The sequence below is a fragment of the Neoarius graeffei genome, chromosome 23 (genome assembly GCF_027579695.1).
Source record: "Neoarius graeffei isolate fNeoGra1 chromosome 23, fNeoGra1.pri, whole genome shotgun sequence".
Lineage (NCBI taxonomy): Eukaryota > Metazoa > Chordata > Actinopteri > Siluriformes > Ariidae > Neoarius > Neoarius graeffei.
This window is the reverse complement of record NC_083591.1, coordinates 28611111-28623719: the sequence shown is the minus strand read 5'-3', so window position 1 is coordinate 28623719 and position 12609 is coordinate 28611111. Positions and strand designations below refer to the sequence as shown.

Sequence of the window (12609 nt, the reverse complement as noted above, 5' to 3'; positions counted from 1 at the left end):
CATGAGATCTTGCAGTCCATTGCATGTTCCCACCTCATCCATGCACCCTATTGCTGCAACCCCACCAACTGGCTTTCATGTAGCTCCTTAACCCCAGCTCACACTTCCTTCTGAACCATGTCCCACCTCTCTTTGCCCTTGGCTTTGTTGTAGTGCATTGTTGGAATGCAGCCTAACCCCACATGGCCAACTGCCACGGATCCCACCAGCACTCTGAGACACAACTGAGATTTCACTGGTCCACTGCCTCCTGTGCCCTCTACTTCCTTTCAGTCCTCACCTCAATGCCAGCCTGGGAGACTTTTGGGTCACTGGATTCCCTGTATTGCTGCCTGTCCCTTGCTTGGGTTATCATAAGCTCCTCACTGAGGCTGTTGGTGGGGAGTTTTAGTTTGTTACTGTTACTACAGAGGCTCAGGTTTCTTGGCAATCTCAACCACCTATGGAGGTGACCGCTTGCCCTTCTCTCAAGGTCCTTGACAGTGGACAGTGGGAATTCAGACACCAACAGTGGCCACAAGATCTTGGGTAGGATACCAAAAGTGTCACTGAGATGGTGCATCCAGTGATAATCCCTTTCTCCAATTGGTGTCATTCAGATGTGACTGGCACAGAAGTAAAGCCCAGCTTAAAGTTGGCATAAGAATCCATGATGAGCTCTTTAATGTTAATCAGGATGTGCTGCTGCCCCAGTACCACTAGTTTATGGAGTATGAAACCATATGCATTGGCGAGTTCTAGCAATAGCACTGTCGGGTCTTCTTTCCTTCTGCCTATCTGATCAGCTGTGTTACCACTCCACTGTGTTCTCTAGAAGCCCCGGGATCCCCCCTTCCCACAGAGGCTTTGATGTACTGGTTCTTTACCCAATACTCTATCAGCCATTGAGCAACAATATTGAAAAATATCTTCCCTTTGACACTGAGCAGTGAAATGGACCTAAACTGCTCAATGTTCACTGAGTTCTCTTCCTTTTGGACCCATACACCCTCTGCAAATCTCCATTGTTGACTCACCTTGCCCCCTCCAGATCACCCTCAGGATCTCCCACAGTTGGTACGTGAGCTTATGATATCTTTTGTACACCAGGTAAGGCACTCCAGTAGGTTCAGATGGTGAGGTGGCTCTGGCAGCCTTGACAACAGGTTGGATTTCTTTCCAACTGGGTTATTTTACATTAAAGTCAGATGTTGGTCCAGGTGGATTGATCAAGGCTCTCCATTCTCCTAAATCTTCCCCTCGTGCTGCATCCCTTTAGGCATTTGAAGATGATTGTTCATCTCCTCTTTCATGCATGCAAGATGGCTACTGTGCTTCTGGCCTAGCAGTTATCTGGTAAACCCAAACGGATTGTTAGGAAGGGAGTGTATTTCCTGGTTCTCAGTTTAGTCTGTTTCCTATGCTACTCTACTCTGCAAGGGTCATAGGTTTCTTCCTAAAGGTGCCTCGGAGTTCTCCTCAGCCCGTTTTTCCTATCTCCACTTTCCCACTTGAATTACCTCTTCAGTGGTCACAATTTGTATCTCAGCTGTGTGATCTCAGCTTTGCCGTTCTTTAAGCGGCCTTTGGTACCTCCCTTCTCCACTTTATCAAACCTCTCAGTGACGAGGCTGATGATCATGGTTGCCATTGTTTGGAATCTTCTGTCTTCCTCTCCCTTCATGGTTGTTTCCAGGATGTTGTCCATATTGTAATCAAATTGACATCTCTCACTCCCTCTATTGGTTGGAGGCTTTATCTGGTTATGCCATGTTGTGTGTCCAGTCAAATTCTGTCAATTTTGATGCTAATTCATTTCTAAACAATTGGTGCCAACGCTGAAAAATGGAGTGAAATTCCCTCCTTCTATAAAAGGCTGGGGGAAAAAAATTGTACAAGGTAAACGTAAATATGAAACGCATGGTGTGTGCTTATGGAATCAATTTTGTGCCAAAATGTTCATACAATACTTTTGAAATATCAAACAAAAACGACAAATCAAAATACAAAAAAAGAAGAAAAAGTAAATTTTTTTAGACTGGCAAACAAATTATTCATGTAATCGTGCAAAATATCAGTCTATTACTCTTCAGAAACCTTTTATTTTTGTTCCGCGTCTTTCTCAGTTTTGTTTGACGTAATTTATTTTGGTTGCGATTCCAGCTTTCTCGTTTGCGCTCCCTGACTTTTTGCTTGCAGTTTTGGCACAAACTTCACGTGTGGGTGAGCTGTCCAGGAATGCATTCCCATTGGGTAACTTGTGTTTGACTGACACTGGAGTTTCGGACATGCATCATTTGTCAGAGAAAATAAAAAAACATGATTCACATGGGCAGCTGCCTGAAATTTTCGGCTTTTGGGAGCGTGAACATCGCTACACAACTGGATGAGGGCTACAGGCTAGCAGTTCGCCGCCACAACGATGAGGTGAGTAAGAACAGGCACATATTAAACCAACTCATCCAATGCATGAAATTTTGTGGAGTGTTTGAGTTAGCTCTACGAGGCAAAGACAAAACTGAGGGCTCCAGTCACCGTGGTGTTTTTCTGGGTTTGGTTGACTTCGTGACTCTCTCTCTCTCACACACACACACACACACACACACACACACACACACACACAGAATCAGTTCACTTCTGATGTTTTCAATGTGCATTTTTATATTTGCCACACTTTGCTCTGAGAGTTAGCACTTTGGTAATATCCTTGGTAAATACCAGTAATTGCAAGATCTAAAGATCCACTCATCTACTTATTCAACTGCTATTGTTATGTTAGCCAACTATTTACAATGTTTTGTTACAGTAAGTGCACTGTCCTGTTGTCCTTAAGTTGCACAGTCTGTAAAATTCTTGCTGGTCATGGAGTTTGAAGTACAAAATCTATTTACAGAACATTCTGTAGAACAGTACTTTCAAGATTGGCAAATAAATATATTATTTTTTAAAAATATGGTTTCCTTTCTTATTTACACTACCGTTCAAAAGTTTGGGGTCACCCAGACAATTTTGTGTTCTCCATGAAAAGTCTCACTTTTATTTACCACCATAAGTTGTAAAATGAATAGAAAATATAGTCAAGACATTTTTCTGGCCATTTTGAGCATTTAATTGACCCCACAAATGTGATGCTCCAGAAACTCAATCTGCTCAAAGGAAGGTCAGTTTTATAGCTTCTCTAAAGAGCTCAACTGTTTTCAGCTGTGCTAACATGATTGTACAAGGGTTTTCTAATCATCCATTAGCCTTCTGAGGCAATGAGCAAACACATTGTACCATTAGAACACTGGAGTGATAGTTGCTGGAAATGGGCCTCTATACACCTACAGTGGTGCTTGAAAGTTTGTGAACCCTTTAGAATTTTCTATATTGCTGCATAAATATGACCTAAAACAACATCAAATTTTCACACAAGTCCTAAAAGTAGATAAAGAGAACCCAGTTAAACAAATGAGACAAAAATATTACACTTGGTCATTTATTTATTGAGGAAAATGATCCAATATTACATATCTGTGAGTTGCAAAAGTATGTGAACCTCTAGGATGAGCAGTTAATTTGAAGGTGAAATTCGAGTCGGGTGTTTTCAATCCATTGATTGAATCAGGTGATGACAATCAGGTGTGAGTGGGCACCCTGTTTTATTTAAAGAACAGGGATCTATCAAAGTCTGATCTTCACAACACATTTGTGGAAGTGCATCGAACAAAGGAGATTTCTGAGGACCTCAGAAAAAGCATTGCTGATGCTCATCAGGCTGGAAAAGGTTACAAAACCATCTCTAAAGAGTATGGACTCCACCAATCCACAGTCAGACAGATTGTGTACAAATGGAGGAAATTCAAGACCATTGTTACCCTCCCCAGGAGTGGTCAACCAACAAAGATCACTCCAAGAGCAAGGCATGTAATCATCAGCGAGGTCACAAAGGACCCCAGGGTAACTTCTAAGCAACTGAAGGCCTCTCTCACATTGGCTAATGTTAATGTTCATGAGTCCACCATCAGGAAAACACTGAACAACAATGGTGTGCATGGTAGGGTTGCAAGGAGAAAGCCACTGCTCTCCAAAAAGAACATTGCTGCTGGTCTGCAGTTTGCTAAAGATCACGTGGACAAGCCAGAAGGCTATTGGAAAAATGTTTTGTGGACGGATGAGACTAAACTAGAACTTTTTGGTTGAAATGAGAAGCGTTATGTTTGGAGAAAGGAAAACACTGCATTCCAGCATAAGAACCTTATCCCATCTGTGAAACGTGGTGGTAGTATCATAGTTTGGACCTGTTTTGCTGCATCTGGGCCAGGACGGCTTGCCATCATTGATGGAACAATGAATTCTGAATTATACCAGCAAATTCTAAAGGAAAATGTCAGGACATCTGTCCATGAACTGAATCTCAAGAGAAGGTGGGTCATGCAGCAAGACAATGACCCTAAGCACACAAGTCATTCTACCAAAGAATGGTTAAAGAAGAATAAAGTTAATGTTTTGGAATGGCCAAGTCAAAGTCCTGACCTTAATCCAATTGAAATGTTGTGGACGGACCTGAAGCAAGCAGTTCATGTGAGGAAACCCACCAACATCCCAGAGTTGAAGCTGTTCTGTACGGAGGAATGGGCTAAAATTCCTCCAAGCCGGTGTTCAGGACTGATCAACAGTTACCGGAAATGATTAGTTGCAGTTATTGCTGCACAAGGGGGTCACACCAGATACTGAAAGCAAAGGTTCACATACTTTTGCCACTCACAGATATGGAATACTGGATCCTTTTCCTAAATTAATAAATGACCAAGTATAATATTTTTGTCTCATTTGTTTAACTGGGTTCTCTTTATCTACTTTTAGGACTTGTGTGAAAATCTGATGATGTTTTAGGTCATATTTATGCAGAAATATAGAAAATTCTAAAGGGTTCACAAACTTTCAAGCACCACTGTATGTAGATATTGCACCAAAAACCAGACATTTGCAGCTAGAATAGTCATTTACCACATGTATAGAGTGTATTTCTGATTAGTTTAAAGTGATCATTGAAAAGAACAGTGCTTTTCTTTCAAAAATAAGGAAATTTCAAAGTGACCCCAAACTTTTGAACGGTAGTGTAGTTGTTGGACATATCTTTTTATAAAGATATCATTCTTGGCTATTTCACATCATACAATATTGAAATAATGTGAATAGTGAATAGGGCGTAATTGGAATTGGTCATTGTGGAGCCAAACTATTCTTCGATTGTGAATGTTGTTTGCAACTTTACACCACAGCCTATAGCAGGGGTATTCAATTAAGTCACTGAGGTCCAGTTATTAAATTTTGTCCAAGTAGAAGGTCCGAACTGAAGTCCAGCTTGTGTCTTATAGCCTTCCCCTATGTCCACATTTTCATATGGTTTCAACAATATTTATTGTTAATTTCCAATGCAGGAAATGAACTGAGTGCACAACTATCTCTTTTACCATAAATAAAAGTAGTCCCAGGAAAATAAATTCAAGGCCTTTATTTCAGATTAAAGAAAACAGAAACCTCAGAATAAAATAAATAAAGTGCAAACAGAGTGGAATAACTCCTTTTTCTCTTAAATTAAAGCGGTCCCAACCTGAAGAATTGCAGGCCTACACTTCAAGTAAAAAAGTCAACTCAGAAAACATTAACTAAAAAGTGCAAACAGAGCATTGACTTCACATTTTCTCTTCTTTGTTCTTAAAATAAGGAGGTCCCAGCCTAAAAAAAATGAGGGCCTACTTTTCAAGAAAAAAAAGTCCACATTTTCAGAAAACAAGTGGCTTTTTGGGGGGGAAATGCAAACAGAACATTTTTCTTTGAACTTTTCTCTTTTAATTCTTCTTCTTTTACTTTTCTTAATGAGAAAAATGGGCATGTGGCTGAGCTGCCAGTAATTTAAATCTTGGTTGGAATGGAGTTAGTGCCATTCTCATGCAGATATGTAGGTGTTCATTGTTGAGCCTAGAACGGTACTTGGTTTTGACAATGTTCATAGTGGAAAAAGCTGACTCACAGCTGCAAGTCGATCCAAACATAGTCAAGGTGTGCAGTGCTCCTTTGGTTAGACCAGGGAACACACTCTCAAGCAGTCTGTAACCAGAAAGTAGCAGGGTCAGTTGTCTCAAAATGCTCTCTTAGGCCAAGTTTACATTAGACCGTATCTGTCTCGTTTTCTTCGCAGATGCACGGTCCGTTTACATTAAAACGCCGGGAAACGGGAATCCGCCAGGGTTCACGTATTCAATCCAGATCGTGTCTGGTCCGGTGCTGTGTAAACATTGAGAATACGCGGATACGCTGTGCTGAGCTCTAGCTGGCGTCGTCATTGGACAACGTCACTGTGACATCCACCTTCCTGATTCGCTGGCATTGGTTATGTGACGCGACTGCTGAAAAACGGCGCGGACTTCCGCCTTGTATCACCTTTCATTAAAGAGTATAAAAGTATGAAAATACTGCAAATACTGATGCAAATACTGCCCATTGTGTAGTTATGATTGTCTTTAGGCTTGCCATCCTTCCACTTGCAAGTGGTAAGTGACGTGCATGCCCGATATGCACTGGGATCACACACACAGCGGCTCAGTCCCGAATCACTGCTCGTGCGCTTCACTCGCGCGCTCTGTGAGCTGCGCAGGGCCGGAGTGCGCACCCTCCAGAGGGCACTCGCTGTTCAGGGCGGAGTGATTTGGAGCGCAGGATGCCTGTGGAGCCGAGCGTATCCGTGTATTGGCGTTGCTGTGTGCACGCTAATCGTTTTAAAAACGTTAATCTGATGATCCGCTGATACGGTCTAATGTAAACCCCACCTTAATGCAGCATTTCCTTGCAGATCAATGAGCAGATCAATGTCTCAGCAACAGCGTTTAAGCACTCCTTCACAACTGTCCCATCACTAAATGTTTTTTTATGTTGCCCCAAAATCCACGCTACTTTTAAGGAACATTCGTTTGCACGTTGCTGGGCTGTAAATGTATGTGTGATGAGTCAGGTAGACCTGTCATACTGTGCTTGCAGTTCGGTTATTTTGCGTGCCCTCAGCTCGGACTTCAGGGGATAACTTTGCTCAAAAGGGCTGTGCTTCATTTCGTAGTGGCGCTTCACGTTGCCGCTTTTAAGTAATGCCACGTTTTCGGAGCATATGAGGCACACTGGTTTTGAACTGCTCGCTGGAAGAATGAACATATATTTCTCCGTCCATTCATCTTCAAAACAACGATTTTCCTTGTCTACTTTCCGCCGCCTTTTGGAGCAAGCCATGTTGTCTCGGTCGGTTGTCTCTGAACTTAACTCTCTTCCTCTCTGCTTGTTGCTCTGCTGTGGCATGCTGGGTAAACTAACGATTTTATTGGCTCAACTGAGTGAAGCTGTTGTCGTATTAACTGGAGTAGCAGCGCCCGCTGTCAATAGCCACGACCATCCAAAATAATGCTCCATGAAAATTACTTAATCTCGTGAATTTACCATTGGTCACGGGTCCGGATCCGGACCGAGGTCCGCCATTTGGTGATGCCTGGCCTATAGCTTATGTCTAAAAAGTCTAGTCTAAAGTCCTTCCCGTGCCATATGGCGCATCGGGCGGCGCCAATCTCCGTTTCTGCAGCCCTCGGCCTCTCGCCTATTACATAGCTAGGGTTACAGTGGGGGGCCAGTCCTCTGGTAACCACGAGAGTTTAACTCCCCTACTCGCATCTGTATTGCAGCGTGCCTTGACAGATGGTAGTAGGTACCATTTTTATGATGGTCTTTGGTATGACCCGACCGTGAATAGAACTCCCGATCTCCCGATCGAGAGGCGGACACGCTACCACTAGGCCACTAACCGGTGACTATAGCTTATGTAGCTACAGGGAAAAGATTTCTGTAATGTGCTGCCATCTAGTGGACAGAAGTGGCATGGAACTGTGATGTGCAGAGAGAAAACAAAAAAAAAGTGTCAATAATGTCTGGCTACCAATAATGCACCTGTTGAATGAGTCACCTTATGACATTATTGGATAATTTGCCCCTCCTGAGAAAATTTTCAGGACCCGCCACTGACTTGTATATGGATGAATTATCTAAACAACTAAATGAATGCAAAACTGGTTGTATGACTGGTAACACTCTGGTAAACCATCTTATGTATGCTGATGACTTAGCTATTCTCTCTCCTAGCAGTGCTGGCTTTCAGCAGTTACTGAATACATGTTCTGAGTATGGGATGAAATATGATGTGCAATATAATGCTAAAAAGAGTGTGGTATTAATATGCAGAACTAAAGGCGACAAAGAGCTGTGTTTTCCAGAATTTTATCTTTCTGGTCAAGTATTGAGTGTCTGTAAGAAAATAAAATACCTAGGTCATTACATTACAGACCAGATATCTGATGATGTATATAGGCAGTGTCGCATGTTATGTGCCCAAGCTAATATGTTGGCTAGGAAATTTCATATGTGCTCAGAGGAAGTAAAAATCAAACTGTTTAAAGCATACTGTATTCCACTGTACACTGCACCCTTATGGGCAAAGTTTAAAAAGGCAAGTCTACAGAAGGTACAGTTAGCCTATAATGACTGTTTAAGGATCCTACTCAGGAGACCAAGGTGCTATAGTGCTAGTGCCCTGTTCTGTTATGCAGGGGTCAGCACCTTTAAAGCTTTACTGAGGAACCTGATACAGGTATATAAATTTATATGTCGCTTAAACATGTCACAGAATGACATTATAACGGTGCTGATCAATCCCAGCTATAGTGTAATTCGGTACCAGTCACCAATGTGGAGGTACTGGTATGAATGTCTTTTATAAGTTTTTTTTTTTTTTTTTTAATTGATTGGTGTTTGTTTGTGTTTGTCTATGTTCTTGTTTGTCTGTTTTTATATTGGGCATGTGTAATCTGTGTGTGTACTTGGACCTTGAGTCTGGCAAATAAAGATGATGATGATGATGATGATATACGGTATGGTCATTTTTCTCCTTTGGAAATTTGCCCATTTTTCAGTTAGCCAGTCACACCTGAGTTAAACAGGAACATTGAGTTTGGTTGTTTTTAATGATTTGAATTCTTAGGAGATTTTGTAAATAAGTCTTAAAATTGAACTCTTCTACAATGTCAAACACCTGTCAACTTGTCCTCTAGGCTAATGCGTTTGTGTGTGTGTGTGTGTGTGTGTGTGTGTGTGTAGGAGATCTGACAAAGCAGTTGCCATTGACTACAGTAGGAGAGCACAGTGACAAAGTAATCCAGTGCAGGTGGCACCCACAGCACCTCTCCTTCCTCTCCTCATCTGCTGATCGCACGGTCACCCTCTGGACTCACAACACATAGAGCCGTCTCTGACCACACATCTCACTCTACTGACAAAACTCCCTAGTTGGATGAAACCGTAAATAGCGTGTGTCTGTTTTATTATTTCTGTATTCTTTTTTCTCCTTGCTCTGTGACAGCCTCTCTTCCTTGCCTCTTCTTTCTCAATATTGTATGAATAGTTGTTTTTGCACATGCTACATGGTTCCCGGTGATTTCAGTGTTACCTATCAGCAGAATAATAGGTACTGTTCTATTAATTAAAAAAGTACAAAAGTTAATCGGTCAAAATAGCACATGTACAGAGCACTCCCTAATTAAATGAGTGAAGCTACATGATTTCTAAAATGCTAAATAATTTGTTTCTGCTGTCAAATGCATACATAACATGTTCTCTTATGTTTTATAGGCAATGAAAAAAGCCAGCAAATCTCATTATCACATGACACAAACAATTTGTGTTGGGCATACGTACTGCATGTTGTCAGATTTCTCAGAGTCCCATGAGTTTGTCTTCCATTTTTATAGTGCACTGTTGCCTGTATTCATTGTCCAGTTACATAACTGACTTTCACTGTAGTCTTGCAAACGTCTGTTAGTTTTTTAATTGTAAAAACAATCCTGATCAAAAAAGGCAGAGGCTTTTTGCATCTGCATGAAAATAGAAATGTATACATTTTGAAGGCAAGTCAGTCAATGACAGTTCTGTAACCTGGTATTTTTCTATCACATACTTCTTAATGTTAGCTATCTTGCTAGAGTCACATATCTATCGCTTTAAATGTAACATTAGCTGAGCTAATTACATTACTGGCAATGTTGTTAAATAATGATGTACCAATTCTGTTCGGCATGCACACCTGTTTAGAAAAAAAAAAATCTGTCTGTCTCCAATCATTCTGAATGTCAAAGCTGGAGATGTGACTCATACCACCAGATCATCTGTGCTGTCATTTGACTCCAATCAAACCCTTCATCTGAAAACCTGGGGAAAATTGGAGATAAAATTCTATAGTACATATCAAGCTTTTGGCAAAATAGCATTAAAAATTAATAAATCAATCTCAAACTAGGAGAGTCAGAGGCTTTCCAATATTTTTAAGCATATTATGGCTGGTAAAGGTACACATATATAGTTGTGCAAGATGGTCAGTGGATTGATACAAGCAACAGCCAATGACAGCACAAGGAGGGGAAGGAAGAAAAATGGTGAAGAGATGTATGACCAGTGCACTGCACAGATAGAGGACAAAATTTGTGAATGAAACTTTGAGAACCCTGAGAACGAATTTCCAGTGACCTCCCAGACATCTTTGTCCAGAGTTCTCAGCTCTGTTTCTTATGTAAAAAGGCATAGACTAGTTCAAGAGGCAGTGTATTTAGCTCCTCTTTTTCTTTTCTTGTGTGATTTATCAGATTGCATTGATTCCTGTGAGATCTGTAATGCTAAGGAGTTGTTTAGTTTATGAACGCTGTGAAGAAAAGTGTAATATCCCATGACCAATTTCTAAATGTCAGCCTTTTACAAGTCATGCAGTGTATGCACATCGTAAAGGAAGATCAGACTGGTGGCCTGATCTTACCATTGAAGTAAGAGCAGCTTGTCCACATCCAAACCCTGCTGTGAGGTGTTTTTAATGTTTACGCATTTTTAATGTTTCCCTGCTCTTTCCCCAAAACTGTTAACTGTATCTGTCAGGCCCAATCAAGTCATTAAACATAAAAGTAACAAATTCTGAAGTGTGTAAAACCACATGCCACAGATACCCATATTCTGTCCAAGCCATGTAAATAGATGTTTCTGTGTGCTGTGCATTTCGTATGGTGCCTTGGTTCATGGGTTATTTGGAAAGCTTTATGATACACTTAGCCATTCTAGAAAACCAGCTAGTGAGAAATCACTAGGATTGGGGTCAATTCCATCCAGTTCTTTTCAACATATCCAAGATTCAGCTGCTATAATTTAAACCAACCTCTTCATAATATACTGTTATCTTTTAATTATCCTTTGGACATGTCCTTACAATCTGGAAAGCTCTGCATGAACAAAACTAAATGAGTGATGCAATATAATTTAATGCATTCATTTCTTAATCTTCAATAGCCACTTTAACCACCAGACCTCATCCCTGGAACACAATGGAGCATGAGGGAGAAATCTACTTTGGATGGAATACCAGTCCATCCCATGGCACCATGCAAACACATGCATTCACGCCCAGGGCATCGCTAAATCTACCTGATGGCATGTTTTGGAAGGTGGGCAGTAACCCACAAGGACATGGGGAGAACATTTGAAACCCCACACAGACAGCAACTAGAGCTCAGAATGGAACCGGGGCCCAGGAGCTGTGAGGCAACAATGTTACCTACTGTGCCACCCTAAATAATTACATTTAATAATAATAGTAAAAGGTGGATTGTCTATTTGCCTCTAGGTGTGAATGTGTGTGTGGATTGACACTGGTTCCACCTTAACCCTCATAATAATAATGCTGTGGTGGGATAATTGTGTAACATAGTGTTTGTGTCTCACCGTGTATGTTCCTACCAAGTGTTCCCTGAATAGGCTTCAGATTCAATGCAAACCTCAGCAGGATAAATCAGTTAGGATAACTGGCAATGAACAGATTGAATTGACACCCACTGGAAAAGAAACAGTGATGAAAAGTGGTCATAAATAGTAACTATCCTCTTATTGAAAACAGCACACAATGTTTTGCTGCTGTGTGCTAAATAGAAAACAGCATTCAGGAAAAAGAAAATGTACATTTTGTGATCAACGGTGTTAAATTTTTTTTTACTTTATATGCAAGTAGACTGTCATGAACTATACTGTTACTGAATTACTTTCTGTATGAATGTAAATCCTGTGGGGTTTTTTTGTGTGTGTGTGTTTTGCTATTGGCTGAAATGCAGCACTTTTGCCTGAAAGATAGTGTGTGTACATCTCTTGTGAATGGCTATAAAATCACTATTTGTAATCAAAGCACTATTCTGTTAAAAATGTTGAATTCGGATAATGACGAATTTGTCATTTTACATTTAACCCCAAAATTGAATGTTATCCTGATTTTATTTCCTAGGTTGTCAGAGTTACAGTAACATATTAACATATTTATTTTAACATTTCTGTGAATGGACCTTGTTCTAATTTGTCATTGATAGTAACATATTTTGCAAGTATTTATTAATTTTTCTTTTAATTCAGGAACTAATGTCAGTCATATTTTATGGAAAGACAAGTGTCTGCTGTAGAGTCAAAATAAAGTCTTCTTTGTCACTTTCCAATGTGTTACACATTGTAATGAAAATGTTATTACTGTTATTATTAGTC

General features: G+C 40.6%; 1 protein-coding gene across 3 annotated transcripts in view; it reads left to right on the top strand.

Moving 5' to 3' along the window:
• wdr47a (WD repeat domain 47a) overlaps positions 1-12407 on the top strand; it is a 143918-nt gene extending 131511 nt beyond the window's left edge. For 2 of the 3 annotated variants that reach the window (XM_060906024.1, XM_060906023.1), the window contains exon 15: positions 9151-12407. In XM_060906024.1, the coding sequence (XP_060762007.1) occupies positions 9151-9293 (143 nt within the window). In that variant the 3' untranslated portion in view covers positions 9294-12407. The remainder of the gene's footprint in view (positions 1-9150) is intronic. The other variant, XR_009651321.1, reaches the window with a different exon arrangement.
• The last annotated feature ends 202 nt before the right edge of the window (positions 12408-12609 follow it).